Raw genomic sequence first — 21,379 nt, forward strand, 5'->3', positions numbered from 1 at the left:
ACTGGGAAATGGTTAGAAAGTTTGCTGATTGTCTATCTCACTTTTACTCTGTCACTTTACGCATTTCTGGGTCTTTGTATGTCACTGCTGATATGCATTTCCAAGAAATATGTGATTTAAATGTAGTTTTGTGTGATATGATTGAGAGTGAGGATAGTGAGGTCAGAATATTGGGTGAAAAAATGAAAAACCAAATTTAATAAGTATTGGGGGATCCTGAAAAAATGAATAAGCTTATTTTCTTTGCTTATATTTTTGATCCTAGCTCTAAGTTGGAGGGAATGGAATATAATTTAAAAATCATGTTTGATCCTGAAAAGGGTGGGAGCTTGTTTAAATCTGTGGTTGATGAGTTAAATGTTTTGTCTAATGAGTATGTTAGTTTGTATGAATGTGGTGGAAACAATGTACATTGTCTGAGTTCTCAGTCTGAGTTGGCTCAACCTCAAGGAGGCAATGCCTTAGCCTCTGTTGTTCCTGGTTCTACTAGTACTAGGAACAGAAAGCATACTTCTGTCAGCAAGGCTAGATTCAAGCAACATAGATTAGAAATGGGAACTGCAAGTTCTCAAAAGAGTGAGCTTGAAATATACCTCAATGAGGATTTGGTAGAAGATGGTGATGAATTGGAGGTTTTAACCTGGTGGAAGCAAAATGCTCAACGTTTTCCAATTATATCAAAGCTTGCAAGGGATATTCTTGGTGTTCCCATTTTCACTGTGGCTTCAGAATCAGCTTTCAATACGGGAGAAAGGGTTCTAGATTGCTTTAGGAGTTCTTTAACTCCTAAATTGGTGGAGGCTTTAATCTGCACACAAGATTGGCTGAGAGCTTGTAAGGCCCCTCTTGTTGTTGAAGAATGCTTGGATGAATTGGACTCTTTTGAGAAAGGTTATGCACTCTCTCCTTATTATTTTCAAATTCAATTTTTTTCTTTAGTTTCACATTTATATTCTGAACTTCTTTACTTTTTTTTGTTACGCCAGAGTTGCCAAATGTTGGTCCACCTGCAACTTGAATCAATCAGATGTTGCTTTTTTATTTTTTGGAAACACATGAAGTGTTTTGGACCTTCTGGTGAAAACAGAATTCCTGCATGGTCCCTATCCCTTCTGAATGGTTAATAATCTAAGGATCATTTTTTGCCCATGTCCCTGCTGAATGAAAATTGATCTAAGGATCAATTTGTCCCTAACTCTGTCCCTTCTAATCAGAATATGGTGCTGGAAGCAAAGCTTTTGCTGACTTTGTGCAAGTATGATTTTCTAACTTTCATACTTATGTTTCTTTTCAAATATTTTTCAAGTAATATTTTCTCACTTTGTATTTCTATTCAAAGGTTTCAAGCTATTTTGAAACTGTTTAATTTATGGTTTGAAACTTTCAAACTACTTTATAAATGGTTTTAGTTCTTTTAAAATTATAACTATATCTAAAGTATTTTGAATTAGTTTTTTGGGCTGTGATGAAGCTTCCACCACACTCAGATTTTGTGAAGCCTTCAGTTTTCTGATATGACCTTTTTGAGTCACCATATCATTTGATATTATGATCGCTTTACAAATGAAACGATAAGCACATTTCTGAGCCCCATTTTCTTTTAAATTCCTTTTGGTTTGCAAATTGAAGAATTTCAGTTTCAATTTCTTAAACTTGTGAAGTTTAACAGCTTTCAAAACTTGCTTTTTTGAAATTTGGAACTTATACTTGTTCTCTTTGGTTGTATTCTGTTTTAATTTTTCTTTACAGTTTTCTTCTAATTTAACTCTTAAGTTGTACTACATCTCCATTCTCCACCTTAACTCTTGTGTGCTGCTGCTGCTCATTGAATCCTGCTTGGTGGAAAAGTTCAAGAATAGATTCATTTGCCTTATTTTTGCATTTATCAATGGATCTGTATAAATTTTGTACATTCTGTTAAGTGAGTTATAAAATTGTATATTTATAAGCAATTTTTGTATACCGTTAAGGGACTAGTTACCATTTGATTGCTATTATTTTTGATCTGAATTGTATTTTTGTGGGATTTGGGAACATTTGATTACTGTAAAAATTTAAGGGGATTTTGAAAATTTATGTATAAATATGAACTGAATGGGCTTTTACTGCAATTGTATGTTTTTTAATATGGGCCTTATGTAAGGCCCAAATCATAATACCGAACCGAAACTGAATTGAACCCACCATTAAATTTCGGTTATAAATTATTCAGTTTTTGAAAAATAAATAGGCAATTTGGTTTTTGATTTCCTTGTTAATCGGAACCGTCGGTTTTGCTACTCCCACTACCGAACCGAACCGACCGATGCACACTCCTGGTGGGAAATATGGGTTTCAATTTATTTTTTATGCCAAAAGGTTGGGATTAAGTTAATGTTACTATATTAGTAGGTTATACAATTTGATTTGTATATTTCAGGGGAGTCCTGACCCCCTTGGCCACAGTGTGTATCCGCCGCTGCACGTGACACAAAATGGGGTCATAATCGAATCTGACACGTTATACGAATCCGCTAAACCTTAATCCAAATTTTTTAAATTTATGTTTTAAGCCAATTGTGTTATCGTATAATCTCGACAACTTGTGCCTAACTTCAGACGGTGGATTGATCCTTTATTCATTCACATTATCCAAACAAAAGTTGTTGAATCATTTTTTTGTCCTAAACAAAGGGTAGATCCAGCCATTTATCCTGAGTTTTACTAATAGATGGCTAAACACCGCCCCTTTTTACTTAGCACCGCACAGCCACATTACATTTTTGCCCTTTTCACTTTTTGAATAGAAAACCAACTCATAAACAAAAAACATAAATCCTCTCAACTCATTCAACTCTATTCAAATTCATATTTTACGAAAATGTCGGATTCCGAACGAGATGAAAATCGCCATAATCTTCTAAATGAACCTGCTAAACATAAATATTTACGTTTAACAAATCGTAATAATATGTAATACAAAGTCGTAATAATATGCAATAAAAAATCACTGTAATTATTAAAAAAATCATTTTAACGTTTTTTTTTAAAAAAAATTAATTTCCGGCCGCGACGTTTCGGTCGCGGCCGGAAAAGGCGGACGCCGGCGTCCTCTCCAGAAGAGTGGACGCCGGCGTTCGGCGTCCCCTCCTCTAGAGGGGACGTTGGTTTTCGGCGTCTCCTCTTCTAGAGAGGACGCCGAACGTCCTCTCTAGAAGAGGAGACGCCGAAAATTGGCGTCCCCTCCTCTAGAGGGGACGTTGGTTTTCACGTCCTCTCCTCCAAAGAGGACGCCGAATTCCGGCGTCCCCTCCTCTGGAGAGGACATGAAACGCAATCGTCACCTTTCAAAAAATTTAAATAAAAAATTAAAAAAACTATTTTTTATTTCGGAAAAGCCGGAAAAACTTGTTTCCGAACGTCGATATTCGTTTCCCGACGAATTATACTCGTTATCCGTCATTTTACTCGACTTTTTACGTAGTTTTTCGAGTGTGTTCGAATGAGTTGAGAGAACTTTTTTTTTTGAAATTTTGCTAGAGGGGCATAAATGTCTTTCGCCTGTGCGGTGCTAAGTAAAAGCGGGCGGCGAATAGCAACACCCTTTTACTATGAGCTAAACCAGCCAGACATAGCTATCCAGTTGACAGACAGACAGTAAACAGATACTCTCGTCTTTTCTTAAAAAATAACAATAATTGTAACCTCCGAATTAGTTACTAAAATACACATAAATTGTCTCTACTTGTTTTTTCGGCCCCCCTACAAACATGAATATTTTAGTTATTATCTCAGCCAAGTCAATCATCCATTATAAGTTGTTTTATACTACACCGTATCAGTTCAAACACCATCGTCTTGATAATCTCGCCAAGCTTATGTCTGAATTTTGTAATCTGAATCTCAATACTTAACAAAAAGGTCGGTCATGGGTCTATCGGCGCTGTTAATGGTTTCCACTGCTAACCTTAATTCAAGCCCTGTTTCTTGTCTGTTTACTCCCTTTAAGAACAGCAACAAAAAGAGCAATATTAGTAGCCGCTCTTTAACTACCCGTTTTCGAGTATATTGCGAAATTAAGGTGGTTTTTTGTTTATTTTTTGCTTCTCTTGGGCATTTTGTCGAACATGTCATGTGCAAGATTAGTTAATTGTTGGGCATTTGATATGTTTTGTTGTATTGTGTTTGTTGTAGATAGAGGGAAATGAGATCAAAAAAGTGAAAAGATATTCACCTTATTTAGAGAAGGAATTGCTGAGTAGAGGTAATGGTGGATTGGTATCTGAAGAGTGGCAAGCAGTTCCTGATATTTGGAGAACTTCAGCTGAGAAATATGGTGATAGGGTTGCTCTGGTTGATCCTTATCATCACCCACCTACCACATTAACTTATAGTCAGGTTTTTGTTCTTCTTTATCATATTTAAATGTTTCCCAATCATTGGTTTTTAATGATTTATTAGCTTGTTTTATTGTTATGTAAGTTTCATTAATAAATTTGGGTTAGTGATGAATGATTCATATAAGTTGCATTTTGTAAACATTTCTGGTTTTGGTAATGGCTTGCAGTTTGATATGGCCTACTTGTCGGTACTTCTTTGTGCTTGTAGATGTATTGATGTTGACTATAGGTAGAATTAGGATTTATTAAAGCTTCTTACTTAGTAGGCATAACATGTACTACCTAAGCATAGGATATCATAATGGCATTCGAAAGGCTTGAACAAAGGGCAGCTATCATTTTGTGAAAGTGACTTTTGTAATTATTTTCACCAATGTGTATAAGTAGTTAAATTGATGGAAAGTTGGAACATGTACTATTAGTAGCCTTTTTCTCTAATTAGCAATCAAAACTGATCAATAAGAGAGAGAGAGTTGGTGAGAAGACAGTAAACAATGGAAATAACAGTTATGAAATGAACATATGCAAAAAAATACAGTATCTAAATTAAATCCGCTTGCGCTTATGCCCTTTTGGCGTATGGTCTATAACGTACATTTGGAGATCGTATATATAAAAACACATGTAGCATACCAGCGTATCTAATCTCAAGTAACCCTTATAAATAAAGTCTTGTTTTATGTTTTTTCAAAAATTTCTTTGCTTTTCCCTAGGTCTGAATGCTGCACCTCCATTGTTGATATTATGTCTTTTGTTAATGAACTAGGAAGCACGGAAACGTTGATGTGCCAACGTTTCTGCGTTTCCTAACGTTTCCGAAACGGGAACGTTAGGGAAACTCACCCAAAACGTTTCGGACCAATCTGCAATTAAGCAAAAAAAGACATGGGAAATTCTCTCATATTAAAAATCACCCCTCTGTTTCAGAAACTCAAATTAATTCTCTTGTCAATTATTTCTGATTGAATCTTCATCTGCTCGTCTGAAAATGTCACCGCACCACTCATCGGAGGTTAGCTTGAAGGAATTGTAAATTCATAATTTTTTTGGATCTGATTTTAGAATTGGTGGTATAAGATGAATGTAAAATTTTTATATTTTTGAAGAATTTTAATTTCAAAACAAGGAGCTGTGCATGTACAGAAAAGATACAGAGGTTTCAAGAAGAAGAAGCAGCATATGGCGACGATGACCGAATTTTGTTGTTTGCTTGTGTTTATTATATTTAGGTTTAGTTGACTGTGGGCTTGAACTATCTATTTTAACAAACTAATTTATGTATAATTAGGGCTTGAATTTTGGTTATTCATTTTATTAACTTTTTTTACAGTGAATTAATAGTTTTAAAAATGAATATTAATATGAAATATCACAAAAATATAATTTTTATATATAATTTTTATATAGATTATCTTGTATAATATTTATATATATATATGTGAAGTTTTAAAAATTGTAAAAATACCCCTATATTTTTAATATTTACACGTTTCCCCCACGTTTCGTGTCCTTCATTTTTAAAAAATGCCGTTTCCCCGTGTCCGTTTCGTGTCGTGTCCGTTTCCCGTTTCCGTTTCCGTGCTACTTAGTTAATGAACAAGTTGGCCAGAATAAGTAGGTGCATAAGGAGATGATAATTAAAAATATTGCTTTTCCCTAGGTTTGAATGGTGAAAAAGAACATGATGGCTAAAATTTATAGTTTAATTATTATTGACATTGTTACTTTTGAAGATGCTGCTCTGAACTGGATCTAATGGGGAAAAATTCATATAGGATTTTTGGTGAAAGGATAGAGTCATAGAACTGGTGAGATACACTAATTGTTGAATCCAGAAAGGAAAGCTGACATTTAGTATGAATGCTCAAGTTGCTTGGTGTATCGCCATGTCAAATAACTGATATGAAAGGAACATAAAAAATAATTTCATAGAGACTGTTACAGATATAATTGTCTATTTTTAAATTGGAAGAGGCTCAAATTTTAGGAAATTTGCTGCATAGGCGATGGCAACAATCACATTGAGCTAACATACTGACATATAATTTAGAAAAAGTGGGAAATAAAATGAAGTAGAAGGTTAAAGGTTTTGGCTATCAGTAAAGGATGGTTTTCCATACTGGTAGTCTGATAATTTATAACTAGTTTTGAGTTTATTAGGAAGCCAAATGGAGCAGAAAAAACCAAGTGTGAGTAGACAAAAAAATAACATAAAAATAAAATATCATGGAGTAGCAATGGGCATCACTACCTAGGCTTAAATAGCATTTGATGATGTAAGAGACAACAAATGCAGGAGCTTTTTACTTGTCCAACAACTAAACCATAGAGCATTGCTAGCATGGGTATCTACTGAAGCAAACTAAATATAAAACTTTATAACGTTAAAATTTGAAAACCAGTCCAAATCTCAGATGTCTCTAAGAAAATGAAAGGTTTGATTTGATTCTAAATTTATAGGGACCAACTGTTATAACAGTGATTCCAAAAAACAACGTGATAGTTTTTCCTGGAAAGTCAAAATATACAAAATTTCTCCTGCATCCTAAAAATATAAAACCATGCAGTTTTCTTGGTTGAAAGGACATATAAAGAGGGTCAATTTAAGTCCTATTCAAGTTCCCAAATAAACTTTCTCATCAAAAAGAGTTGGGCTAAACAGGTGCTTATGCATCAGAACCAGGCCATTAGTGTTGGCATGATTCTGTAACATGGGATCATGCTCTGTCAGAGTTTCAAGCTGGAAATGCAGAAGTTCTTGAAGCTCTTGTTGTGATTAGTCCACTGGAAACTATGTAGAGATAACTAATTGAAAAAAAGGGTGGATATTTGAAACGAAATGGAATTTTTTTTTTAAATTCTCTAAGAATTTGCAGACTAGAGAGACCTAATATTGCCCAGGACATGATACTTAAAATTAGAATAATTTCTGTGAGATTCATGTGGAACTGACTAATAGCCTGATACACTATGAACTTTACTGTTCCTTAGTTGCATAATATCTAAATTCTTTATGCTTTAGTAACAGAACTAAGGAAGGCACTATGCCTTTATTTTTTAGATTGTTACAATTGGTCACTATACATTCTAGAAAATGAAGTAAGAGGGTTATGTTAATTAAAGGATGTGAGAAGCACATAGCTTTCATGATCTGATAAGCAATCATGGCGGTAAAATTATGTGTGTTTCCAAAAGTTTGTATATTAACCAAATTAGTAAAAGAAAAAAATGGTTATATTTAGATCACTTTAACAAGTTGGCCATTCTATAACTGGAAAAATATCTTGGACGCTGTTGACAAGTTCATTTTGTCTTACTGTAACATCATTACTAACTGGAAAATCAAATTATAGTTTTTTCTTATTAGTGGTTTGTACACTTTTAATGTCTATGTTTTTGGTTTCCTCAGTGTTTTAAGAATAAGTTACTTGTGCTGTAATATTTTCATCCAAAATTCTTATTTAAATTGCAGTTGGAGCAGGAAATTTTAAATTTTTCTGAAGGATTAAGAGTTATTGGTGTAGAGCCCAATGAGAAACTTGCCCTTTTTGCTGATAATTCGTGTAGATGGCTTGTAGCAGATCAAGGTACATTGGCGATTTCAGTTATCATTGAAAAGCTGTTAAATTTACTTGGTCTTCTCTCCTATGTTGCAATATGTTGCCCTCCCTTATTGGGCATCTTTGCATATGCATGTATTAACTATTAAGTGAGCACTCTTATTGGAGTCTCTGTTGGTTCCTTACTGAGATGGCCAGTAAAAGCATATCCAGTACCAAGAAATGAAAAGTTTGAAGTTAAGCTAGTTTTCATGTTTGCATTAGCTATATTTAAGGATTAAACAATGTGATCTTTCTAAGGAAAGGAAGCCACTAATGATACCTTTCAGAACTAGTGACCGGTACAAAAACCTTTTCGTTGTACTTTCATTCTCCATCCGCTCGCCAGCGGCAGATGGGGTTTGATTCTTTTACACACGATTATGTTCTTCCTGTTTTGGGATGTTTTTGGTCAACAGCGCTTTTGTTGATAATATCAGAACAAGAAAAAAAAGTCTTTTGTGGGTCATTTTGCAGCTTCTTACTAAAGAAACCTGGAATTCCAATTACTCTTTATGTTCTCACGCCTAACCCTCCAAAAGCCAGTGTTGAGCTCTTTAGTCTTCTTCTTAATAATAGAAAACAGAAAAGTTTAAAATGAAAAGAATATCATTTATATATAGATATAGGTGCAATTAAGAAATCTGTTTTAAGTGTTCTTCCTTTTCAAACTTATGAAGTATTGTTACCTATTGGTGCAATCATGGAGCTAACTTTCCTCTTCTATTTGGAAACTAATGATTTTCATTTCAGAAAGCAAGTTAGCATGTAGGATTCAAGTATGCAAATGTATGCCTGTGAGCTACCTTTTTAGTTGATTTCTTCTTCATGCTTTATAGGAAAAAAAAGGAATCAAATGTTAGTTATTTTGGTGATATACTTATGTGTTGTCATCTAATTTGTATATGAAGTACTGACATATCAATTACCTTAAACTGCTTACTGTCCAAGGAATGATGGCTATGGGAGCGATTAATGTTGTGAGGGGATCAAGATCTTCAATCGACGAGCTATTACAAATATATAATCACTCTGACAGGTTTGGAAAAAGGAATCCTATCAGTAATTTCATTTTTTTGTATTTGAGCTTGGTTCAGCATCTGTAGGTAAGTTACTAATTGGTATTTGTATGTTCCTAGCATGTTTTGCAATTTTTTGAATATTTTCATTTCCCTCTATCTGACTTCCTGTTTTTCTAATATTTTCATTATAAGTTTAATTGTTAATTGATGAGTGCAAGAGATTATATGTTATTTATTTACCTCAAGGCTCTCTATATGCATGCTTAGCTTTAATGAATATGTTTCTTATGATTATCTATAGTTTTATCTGTACAAATAAATTTATTTGAATTTGATCACGCATATTTATTTAGTTACTTCTTCTTTTTCAATGTTTAATGACATTGGTGATATTGCTAATTTCCTTTTCCTTTTTTTGTTTCATTCTCATTACTGCAGTGTTGCACTTGTAGTGGACAGTCCTGAATTGTTCAATCGGATTTCAGAAACATTATATTCCAAAGCAGTAATTGGATTTATCATCCTACTTTGGGGAGATAAATCATGCATGCCTATTGATGGATTGGATGGCATACCTGTTTTTGATTACAAAGATATTATAGAATTGGGACAAGATAGCCGGAAAGCTCTACTTGATTCAAATGACACTTGTAAGTTAGCCAGCTGTTCCAATCACTTCATCTTATATTTTCTAAACGAAACTGTTCCCCATGAGATCTTCATCTTTACATTTTAATTCCCTGTATGGTCATATTCTGTCAATTGTTTTTCTTTATTTCAAAACAAGAAATCATAATGCTTTCCAAATTAAAAAAAATCATTAGATACAAGTTTCCAACTAGGAGTTTTAACAATGCTTTTGAAGTTACATGGGGCATCATTCTAAACTCAATCATTTAATGCAGAACTAGCATACCATTGGTATTTAATTAAGCATGTTATTTGCTTTGGAGGTATTGGGTGACGTGTTGCATCAATCATGAGTTGGTTGGATAACTTGGTTTGCAGTTTGCTTCCATTTGAATTTAGTGATCTCTTAATATTTTTTTAATTTCTTCTTTCTTTTCTTCAATTTTCTTGAATAATGGTGGATTGTAGCTTCCAAAATGCATTAGCATTGATATACGGTGGAAAATTTTCAAAGTTTAGGCAGGCAGATATTTTGGCGCAAAAAAGATAGATTGTTGTTCATCTTCCAGTTTCATGTATTTCCCTTACGTTCTCTCATGGCAAGGTTTACACCCAACTGCATTGTTGAATTGCCGTGACCAAATTGTGCAGTTCATAGCGGGTTTTATTTACAGAAATTCTAGGAATCTATCAAAAACTTAACTCAGAAATTGACTGTAAAATGCAAATCATAAATCACAAATCACAAATACTTTCAGGACTTGAATTACTATTTCGGCGCAGAATCTAACTTCATAACTAATGTGAGATGGTCAACATTCTTTTGTGAAAGGAGTGTCATGGGAGATTCTACTAGTTATCTGAATCATAATTACTACTAGGTTGAGTCTGGACAGCACACAATAGCTACTAGTACGTGGTACTATAGTTTGGAAATGCTCAAAAGAGAAGTTTGCACCAGATATGTCACCTTGAGTATGTGTGTTATTTTATTTCAGCCTAATTGTTTAAAATTAATGACAATTCACGACGTACAAACCATTTGCTTAGCATCCCTGGCCTTTCTAATTTTCTTCATATATGTTCATAATCTTCCATATCAAGTTTAGTACTTCGTCAATGAGAAAATCTAGTTAGAGCTACAAGACTCTAAATAAAGTATTCATACGAAATTAGAGCTTGGTAAAAGTAATGAGTTTCTGCAGGAAGTAAATGACCTGAAGTTGATGTTCATCATACAGCAGAAAGATAAATCATATCTTGTCTAGTTAAATTAAATTACTTTCTGGATGTGAATATCATACCAGATAGAAAAGCTTATTTTTTATTATTGTTGAATAAAACAGAGTTTCCTGTGTGTTAGAAAGAAACTATAATAATATCAGTATTCTTGTAATTCATTTTTTTCCCATACCAAACTCTATGTAACTTTCCATCTAAGAATTAATTGCAGGGAAACACTATAAGTATGAAGCAATCAGGTCAGATGATATCGCTACACTTGTTTATACTAGTGGAACCACTGGAAATCCTAAAGGTGTTATGCTCACACATAAGAATTTGTTGCACCAGGTATGTTCTTTGTTTCTTTCGATCTTTCTTTTTGTAGCCTAACCGTTAGTACCTCTATAGTTTTGTCTACTTAATTTTCATCATGGTTCTATTAAGACTTAATAATACTAACCTATTTTTTGCTATCAAAAATATATTCATAATTGTCATGTTCTTAATTTGTTAGGGTTACAGTTAATAATCTATAGACTGTTTCATATAGTTCAGCATAGCAGCTTCTCCTTGCTATAATTGGGTTTATACAACAGTCAATTCTTTCTTGATTTCCTGCTAAACAAATCGTGCTACCAGAAGTTGAGCAGATAGTTGATCCAACTTTTAATTCACCAATTGATTACCATAGGAAAGAACCTTTTCTCTGATGAAATATAAATGACCTACTGAACATACTAATATAAATTTGAGTTAAAGTTAGAAGATTATATTACTGATTAATTTGGGATGTGCTTTGGCACTATTAGCTTTCCGCCTAGTAATGTATATATTATAAAAGCCTGGTGTATAAGGAAGCTCCTCTTTACCCATAATGGTTTACAAGGTTAAGAGATTCACAATAAAAAATGGTATCTGCGTCTCCAAATCCCTTTTGAACAGCTTGGCCTTTTCAACGTGGCCAGGAAATTGCGTGTTTAGTAACTATAGGTTTAATCCAAGGCTACATATCCTTTTCATTATGCGGTTCTGGTGCTTGTATGATTGTATCTGTGAAGGGTGTATTTCCATACAACAATTTATTTATGTTTGCCCTAGCTCAATGGTGCCTTTGGAAGTTTAATCTTAACTTTGTTTTCTATGCTCTGCAAGTCAAAACTGCGAGTTAAAATATTTCCCGGTTACCGAACTATAGGCCTTTTACACTTCGATAACCAACGTTTCATTTGTTACATTTTGATAACTCTACTTTTATTTTCGTTACGACGAGAGATTACTTATCCATTTTAGGTGAAGTTTTACTTACGTGGCAATGTTAAATTATTTGCTAACCCAAATATTCCACGTAAGAATGCCACTTAAGCAAAACGATAGAAAAAACAAATACAAAGAGGATCATACCATTGAAAAAAAGACGCATAGGATCATACCATTTAAAAAAAACGACACGGAGGATCATATCACTGAAAAACAGCACCCAAAGGACATACCATTGGGTTTCTTTCATCACGTAAGCAAAATGTCGCATGAAATGAGTGAGTAACCTCTCATTGTAACAAAAATAAAAGTTGGATTACCAAAATGTAAAAATAAAATGTTGGTTACCGTAGTATAAAAGGCCTATAATTCGGTATCTGCAAAAAAATTAACCCCAAAACTGTTGCTTCAGTTTTCATCTCTTTTATGCGAAATTGCTTCTTTTGGATACAATTGAAGGAATATACTCAGGTAACTTATTACTGAGGCTATTTTCAGTTCATGTGTATTTCAGATAAACAATCTGTGGGATATTGTTCCTGCTGAACCTGGAGATAGATTTCTCAGCATGCTACCACCTTGGCATGCATATGAGCGTGCTTCTGAGTATTTCATAATGACACTTGGCGTTGAGCAAGTATATACAACTGTGAGAAAGTTGAAGGTATGCCCTAATTTATAGTTTGAATGATAATTTTTTTTTTGATTATTATCAAATCTATTAATTGTCTCTTATTACTTATTACCTTTACTTGATCATTTGTAATTTTTTTAATTGCAAACATGTCTTTATGATAGGAAGATCTCAAGCATTATCAGCCTCATTACATGGTCTCTGTTCCTTTAGTGTTTGAGACACTCTACAGGTCTGTCCTTGTCAAGCGAATCATTTCACTCTCATTGCATTGCCATAATTAGAATCACTCTAATGCGAGGAATATAAGTATGTTGAAAACTTGACCTAATTGAGAGATGATGTTTTAGAAGATAACTATATTTGATGTAATGTAGATTTGTGGTATTCATTAATTTTGTATGCTGGATGCCTGCTTCTCTTTATTGTACTTTCTGTTTCATTTTGTTGAGGTTGATTATTTGATTTCATTTATTGTTTAATACAGTGGGATACAAAAGCAGATCTCCTCAAGTTCCACTATTCGTAAGCTTATTGCATTTACATTCATAAGCTTCAGCTTGGCATATATGGACTTCAAGAGAATTTATGAGGTTTCAAAATTAATTATCTATCTTCTTATCTCTTCTAGTCTTTGTTTATCGAACTTAAGGAATTATTTTTTGAGGTTTTATGTATTTCTTAAAGCTTAATTATGTACAACTACTTCTCTTCTAATCATAGAGCTTCTTAGGCATACACATTAATCAGATAATATAGCTATTTAGCCTGCTAATTCATTTAGTTGGGCTGTCTACCTTGTTTGTTTTTGTTTTCTCTTGAACATGGTCATGCAAGTCCAGTTTTCAAGAGGTTGAGCTTTCTCCGCTTTAGCATTTTAATCTAGTGTTTTTTTTTAAAAAACAAATTTAGTGTTGATGAAATTTTTTTGTTTGAAAATTAACTAAGAGTTTGGGATTCTTTGTTCACACTTCACAGTCACATGCCATATGCATTCTTCGTCTTTTATATGTCTCTAAAACATATAAGCTGCTTTCAAGTCTAACATCTTCCTCGATAGTATTTAACGGATACCAATTTCTTAAATCACATTATACTTAGAAATCTAATTTTTATGGCTAAATGTACTAATTCAAATCCTATCGTTGTGCCAGGGAACTTATTTAACAAAGATTCAGAAGCAACCATCACATCTTGTTGCAGCGTTGGACTGTTTATGGGCAAGAATAATGGCTGCACTACTATTGCCAGTGCATATGTTGGCTAAGAAGCTCGTATATAGTAAAATTCATTCAGCAATTGGAATAAGCAAGGTGTATATTGATGATCATATCATATGCCATTTTTCTCAAATTCAGTGCATCACATTTGTTGGATCAAACAATTCACTTATTATAATTTGCCTACTCTTTTGGGGGAATTTTTTTTACTCGGTTGAAGAATTATAGATTGTCATCTATCCTTCATCGCAAGGCTCTTCTGGTCTGATCACTGCTTAGCCACTGCAAAATAAATAAATGTTAAAAACAAAAAGAATCTGGCACTGCTAAAAATATCCTTTTTCATCTTGTCTCTCTTGGACACTAAATGTGAATGTGTCTTAGTATGAAAAATTAGTGTTTGATGCCTTTCCATTTGGCAGGCTGGCATAAGTGGAGGTGGCAGTTTACCCATGTATGTAGATAAATTTTTTGAGGTTAGAGGCTTGTCATACTTTTCTTCTTAAACAAGTGGTTTCTGATTATAACATCTACTATTGATGTCTACGATACATGCAGGCAATTGGCGTAACAATCCAGAATGGATATGGTATGACAGAATCATCTCCGGTTACTGCTGCCCGGAGACCTACATGTAATGTAAGACACGCATCTCTTATATATGGTTTTGGACTGTTGAACATTCTTCATGTTTCTATGCCCTTATTGACTAAATTTGAGCATCATCTGAAACTTTTTGAAATGTTGGAGTTGAATTGAGCTTTACGGACTTGGTTGTATTTATGAAAGCTGTTAGAGCAATTGATCCCAAAAACTTGAACTTGTGCACCGGCAGCCTGCTAAAAATTTGAGCTTTACGGACTTTAGTAACAGTCAGTATGGAACAAGGACAACAATGGGTGTGGCATCAACTAGAATTACCACCAATAGAATAGAACATAGCAATATTATGCTCCATATTTCAATGCCTGTTTTTATCCCGCATATGATGCTCGTGAACACTTTTTATTTCTATTCCAAAATGGACCTTTTAGAAAAGCAAAATAATGCCTATTTTACTTAAAATTCACTTTGCCCAGCTTATTATCTTAAAAACCTTAGAAGGTCATTCTTTAGCCTGTTCTTGTGTCATTGACTGGGTGGTATATATTTCATATTTTGGAGTTTGGACATGGAACGATATGTTACTGCCGAAATATGGAAAAATTGTTGTGGTTTTTTAAGCCAAATGTACTGCATCTCTCATGAAAAACAATTTACCCTGTCCAGTCTCTACTGTTGTCATATCTGAAAGAGAAGTGTTATTATAAGTTGAAGAAACCTGTCTCCATCTTGTTAATACAATTTTCCTTGCTTGTGAGTGATCCGGACAACATAGATCATTTTTGTACTCTCTTGTGATCTTTTGCTGATCTAGTTCAAACAATTTATCCTGCCTTTCACATCGTCTTTACCTTTAGAAGAAGTGGTGTAATATGTAAATGATACTGATTTAAATTTTGAAGGCTCTTGGCTCAATTGGGCATCCAATTCGGCACACGGAAATTGAAGTGGTGGATGCTGAAACTGATGAAGTTCTTTCAGATGGGTTAAAGGGAATTGTGAAAGTTAGGGGCCCACATGTGATGAAAGGTTACTACAAGGTATATCTTTTCTCATTTTTTTTAACTCATAACCTATCAGGGGTCATAGTAGCTGCTGTTATTAGAACCATTTCCTTCAGCTCATACTATGATGGTAGATGACCATAACATGGTTATCTCGGCAAACAACAACAATGTTAGAAACAGTGATTTAAAGCAGTCATGTGTGTTATTTGCATTGCTGTACTTGTTGTAACAATAGAAATTTAGTGTGCAATAATAGCTTTCTATGGTCCTTGAATTTTCTTGTTAGAGACAGATAACATCTTTTGAGTGACACATACTTTATGATGTACATAATTACAAATGAAATAGAGATAAATATTTACAATGTCATTAATCTTTTAGTCCTGGAATCAGACGTAGGAACCGAGTGTTCCATTTCATTCTACTCTTTTCCATGTTTTTTCTTGCTCGTATGAGGCCATTGCAGAAAGCTATATATATATATTTAAATCAAATCATAATATCTCAGTTGTGCTATAAAGAACTTGGCTTTTAACTTTTGTTAGTCCCATGGTGTAAGCTGAATAAGACACATGAATGTGTTCTGTGGTTTCTTTGGGAATTCATTTCTTTTATCTGGGATGCATTTTAGGATTAATTTTTAATCAATTATGAAGTTCAAGTCATGTAGCTTTGCTAATTTGTTGATCGCATGACGTGTTTGTGTTAATGTGCAACTAGAACTCTCTGGCCACCAAGCAAGTGTTAGATGAGGAAGGTTGGCTAAATACCGGCGATATAGGTTGGATTGCTCCTCACCATTCAATTGGGCGAAGCTGTTGTTGTAGTGGCGTTATTGTCTTGGAGGGACGCGCTAAGGATACCATAGTTCTTTCAACAGGTATATTAAGAGTTTATGAATCCCCTTTACTTATCAGATTGTGATTCTGAATCTTTTTTATTTTGAGATTTGTTAGAAATAATAAAACCATATATGTGGTAAATATTACTGTTTCTTAAATTTTTTTTGAATGATAAAACATGGCCCTTTTGCCCATTTGTAACAAATTCATAATTTCTAACACTTCTCTGTGTTCATTTTCTTATTTCTTTAGTTATTTGCTGCGAATAAATGCTTTACACAGTAGTTTTGGCACTCTTTCATTCAGCTCTTATTATGCATCCTCACTCAGCAGTTGTTGGACTTTTATCTTATAAATGCATATCGAAATCATGTCATACTTGACTATCCAACTTTGTTTGGAGGAATTAGGTGAAAATGTCGAGCCTTCAGAGCTTGAGGAAGCTGCCATGAGAAGTACTTTGATTCAACAGATCGTTGTCATTGGCCAGGTATATTTGGAGAAGAAGTTTCCCAAGCTGTTATGGCCTTTTAAATAGTTTAAGTTAATTAGGTTCTTTTTAATAACTAGTATAAGTTAATGGTTTTATTTATTAATCAACATTTATAACATGCAGGATCAACGTCGTCTTGGAGCTATAATTGTTCCGGACAAAGAAGAGGCGCTACTAGCTGCAAAAAAATTGTCCATTGTAGATGCCAAAGCCTCTGAGCTGACCAAGGAACAAATGGGGAGCCTGCTAGATGAAGAACTAAGAAATCAGTAACTGTCTTGAATTTAACTTCTGTTACCTAAAACAATTAAATAAAGTATCACTTTACAATGTTTTTCTTTTTCGTTTGCTTTCCTTTTTTAAATATATAGAAACTCTTTAGTACCTTCGGAAATAGCCTAATAATAGGAACATTATGAGCTTGCAGAATTTGCATCTTCTATGATAATTTTCTCCTTTATGGCATTAATCTATTGATTATTTTCCATGCAAACAGGTTATCAGAATGTTCATTCCAAATCGGATCGATACTTGTCATTGACCAGCCTTTTACGGTAATATATGTCTGCATTCACTCCATTGTGATCTGCGTTTGACCAAAATTTACCATATGGCTCAATGATACTCATTTCTTGCAGATTGAAAGTGGCTTGATGACGCCGACCATGAAAATTCGAAGGGACCGGGTGATGGACCAGTTGAGAGAGCAGATAGGCAATCTCTACAAGTAGCTGAAATGATGTAAATATACACATGAAATAGAAACAGAATAAAGAACAAGTTCCATGGTAATATCTCTGCATATTGCTGTGTTCCACTTTACACATTTCAGTACAGTTTTGTTTGTCGTTAAGGTAGAGACTAATTTCATTCAGTTTCTCCTGTGCCTGTATATCAAAAACCTGCGATCTGGAGATAAATTCCTCCCTAAGGTTGAGGATCAAGAATGTAATTTTTAGTTAAATATTTGTTACATTTAAGACATTTTGTTTGGCCCTTTATATATGTGGTGGTGCCATAATTATAACACCATTGCAGTTCTATTTGCTCATTGTCTCTCCTCTATGGTGCCATGGCAATTCTCTCATGTTTATGCAGCTTACGACCATTGGAAATAGTTTTAATAAGGCCAAAGGTAAAAAAAGATCTCGTAAATTCCAGGAAAGTACAAATGAGCTCTTAAACTATTTTTGGATACAAATAAGTCCTTTTATTTTCAAACTTCAGAATAATCAAAAAAACAAAGGTTAAAAATGACCTTAATATTGCAACATCTTTCAAATTAACCCTTCATTTTTTTTAAATAAAGACCAAATGATATTTTTTTAATTAATTTCTTTTTTTTTTAAATCGACCGGGTTCAATCTAATGGTCTGAGTCATAATTTACAGTTTGGTATCCCTTATTTGAAAATAAAACGATTTGGTATTTCAGTTTTGATTTTGTAAACTATAAGGCCCTTCTGTTAGTTCCGTTAATAATTTGAAATTTACTTTCAAATTATTTAATACTTCAGTTTCAATTATATAAACGATTTGCTACCTCAATTTTAATTATATAAACGACTTGGTATCTCATTTTCAAACGGTTTGATACCTCACATTTCATTCCGTTAACGATTTAGTACATATATTTAACAGAAGAATCTTATAGTTTATAAAATTAAAACTGAGGTACCAAATTGTTTGATTTTCAAATAAGGGGTATCAAACTATGAATTACGACAAACGTGAGGGGCCTTAGAATAATTTTCTCTTTTATATTTATTACCAATTACCATTAAACAAAAAATAATAATTTTAAATTTAGTAAATGTCAATAAAGTGAAATTTATTAAAAGTAAATAAAATTAGAAAAAGATTGAAATGGCAATGATCATGTAAATATTATTGACTTTGGTTTTACTTGTTTCCTCAAAGAATCGCTTTCCCAAACCAAATCAATAAACACTTGGCAAAACCAAAAGTAGGCAAAACAAGAAAGCATTTTACTATACAACTCGTAACTCTAATGCATGCAAATCTACGAGTTTCTCCACCATCTCCAACTATGTGCCAAACACCACACCCCTTTAACCGCCAAGAAACTCCACGCCCGAATCATCAAACTGGGCGTTCAACAAACCGAACCATTGCCCAACACACTATTAAACGTTTATGGCAAATTAGGCCTGGTTGAGGACGCCCATCACCTGTTCGACGAAATGCCCCAAAGAGACCAAGTCTCTTGGGCTTCCATTCTCACTGCATGCAATCTCGCCAACTTCCCCAACAAAACACTCTCTAGCTTCCCTACAATGCTTGCGTCTGATGGACTGGAACCTGACCATTTTATTTATGCTACTCTAGTCAAGGCTTGTTCTAGCCTGTCTGCTGTGAGACAAGGGATGCAAGTGCATGCTCGTTTTATTTTGTCTCCATTTAGTAATGACGATGTTGTTAAGTCGTCTCTGGTTGATATGTATGCTAAATGTGGATTACCCGAGACTGCTCGCGCAGTTTTTGATTCGATTTTGGTGAAAAATGCAGTTTCTTGGACTGCTATGATCTCTGGGTATGCTAGGAGTGGAATAAAAACAGAGGCAATTGAGCTGTTTTCGAGGTTGCCGATGCGTAATTTGTATTCTTGGACTGCTTTGATATCAGGGTTGGTGCAGAGTGGAAAGGGGATTGATGGTTGTTATTTGTTTCTTGAAATGAGAAAAGAAGGGGTTGATATTGTAGACCCTTTAGTTCTCTCAAGTGTAGTGGGTGCTTGTGCTAACTTAGCTGTCCTGGAGTTTGGGAAGCAGCTTCATGGACTAGTAATTTCACTTGGTTATGAATCTTGTTTGTTTATTAGTAATGCACTTGTCGATATGTATGCAAAATGTAGTGATATTTTAGCTGCTAAGAGCATTTTTGATAGAATGATTCGTCGAGATGTGGTTTCTTGGACTTCTATAATAGTCGGGGCAGCTCAACACGGAAGAGCGAAGGAAGCGTTGGATTTATACGATGATATGATTTTAGCTGGAGTAAAGCCGAATGAAGTAACCTTTGTTGGATTGATTTATTCTTGCAGCCATACTGGTTTAGTTGACGAAGGCCGGAGTTTTTTTGAGTCTATGATCAAGGACTATGGGATTAAGCCCTCCTTGCAACATTTCACATGTTTGTTGGACCTTCTCAGTCGATCTGGACACCTCGAGGAAGCTGAGAATCTCATTAATAGAATGCCGTTTGAGCCTGATGAACCTACATGGGCAGCTTTATTAAGTGCTTGCAAACACCATAGAAATACTGAAATGGGACTTAGAGTTGCTGATCAGCTATTGAACTTAAATCCGGAAGATCCTTCAACTTATATACTGTTATCGAATGTTTATGCTGGTGCGGGCGTGTGGAAACGTGTGTCAATGGTGAGGAAGTTGATGGAAAGTAGGGAAGTGAAAAAGGAACCAGGTTATAGTACTGTCACTTTAGCTAAGGAAATTCAAGTGTTTCATGCTGGGGAGACATTCCATCCTATGAAAGATGAAATATTTGGTTTGCTTACGGAGTTAGACGGAGAGATGAGGAGGAGAGGTTATATTCCTGATACTAGCTCTGTGTTACATGACATGGAAGAGCAAGAGAAAGAAAGGCAGCTGTTTTGGCATAGTGAGAGATTAGCTGTGGCCTATGGCCTACTTAAGTCTGTTCGAGGAACTGTCATACGTATTGTGAAAAATCTCCGTGTTTGTGGAGATTGTCATACTGTTTTGAAATTCATTAGCAGTATTGTAGAACGAGAACTTATTGTGCGAGATGCTACTAGGTATCACCATTTTAAGGATGGAAACTGTTCGTGCAATGATTTCTGGTGATCGTATGACTCGTGGTATGTTTTTGCTGCTCCCTACCACTTATAGTGATTGTGCAGAAGGGAAAATGACAGATTATAGTTCTAGACAGATTACAAGTATATTACACTGAAATACCGAAACATACAAGACTCGAGTAGTTTCCGTGCAGTATAGCTTCCCAAGTGCTGTGTAGTTTCCGTTTCTGGAAACAGTTTTGAAACTCAATATTCGTGACCTCTTATATTTTTGCAGTCTTATTTCCGTTTCAGTGTTTCTCATTTCGGTGGTTTCCTTTCCGTGCTACATAAACAAGAAGTTTTTTGTGAGTTTCCTAACCTTACTTCTTCTGTCTACTAGTCTTTCAATGCAATTTTGCTGACATGAGCATTGCATTAGTCAAGGACATATTTTCATTCTTCTAGTATTAGTTGTCTTGAGTTGCATCTCAAATCATGATTTAGTATGATGTAGTATGCTTAACTAGAAATTCTATTTAGGTGGGACGGAATTTTTTCTTGGCCGAATTATACGTTAGAACATGTTGTTGGAATTTGTTTTAAGAATTCTTTAAGCCAACCTACAAGTCGTTTGGCTTAATTTTTTTTTCAAATTATTCAATCACATTTAAATTAATTATTTAGTA

The 21,379-nt window shown here is 34.3% G+C and overlaps 2 protein-coding genes across 3 annotated transcripts; both read left to right on the plus strand.

Moving 5' to 3' along the window:
• The first annotated feature begins 3,622 nt into the window (after positions 1 to 3,622).
• LOC126687066 (probable acyl-activating enzyme 16, chloroplastic) lies at positions 3,623 to 17,961 on the plus strand. The gene is made up of 18 exons (XM_050381425.2): positions 3,623 to 4,060; positions 4,174 to 4,377; positions 7,852 to 7,966; positions 8,930 to 9,017; positions 9,439 to 9,650; positions 11,084 to 11,202; positions 12,626 to 12,775; positions 12,910 to 12,977; positions 13,233 to 13,338; positions 13,900 to 14,058; positions 14,388 to 14,441; positions 14,524 to 14,604; positions 15,471 to 15,608; positions 16,296 to 16,455; positions 16,828 to 16,907; positions 17,034 to 17,179; positions 17,407 to 17,464; positions 17,549 to 17,961. Exons 1-18 carry the CDS (start codon positions 3,908 to 3,910, stop codon positions 17,639 to 17,641), a joined length of 2,184 nt encoding a protein of 727 aa, XP_050237382.1. The 5' UTR covers positions 3,623 to 3,907; the 3' UTR covers positions 17,642 to 17,961.
• An 834-nt stretch (positions 17,962 to 18,795) lies between these two features.
• On the plus strand, positions 18,796 to 21,379 carry LOC126687067 (pentatricopeptide repeat-containing protein At4g14050, mitochondrial). 2 transcript variants are annotated; one of them, XM_050381427.2, is made up of 2 exons: positions 18,796 to 20,771; positions 20,989 to 21,379. In XM_050381427.2, exon 1 carries the CDS (start codon positions 18,925 to 18,927, stop codon positions 20,755 to 20,757), a length of 1,833 nt encoding a protein of 610 aa, XP_050237384.1. In that variant the 5' UTR covers positions 18,796 to 18,924; the 3' UTR covers positions 20,758 to 20,771; positions 20,989 to 21,379. The 2 variants fall into 2 exon arrangements, with proteins under 2 accessions (XP_050237384.1, XP_050237385.1); XM_050381428.2 differs by having other exon boundaries at positions 21,006 to 21,379.

This window comes from Mercurialis annua, linkage group LG6, assembly GCF_937616625.2.
Source record: "Mercurialis annua linkage group LG6, ddMerAnnu1.2, whole genome shotgun sequence".
In the NCBI taxonomy this organism is placed as follows: Eukaryota; Viridiplantae; Streptophyta; class Magnoliopsida; order Malpighiales; family Euphorbiaceae; genus Mercurialis; species Mercurialis annua.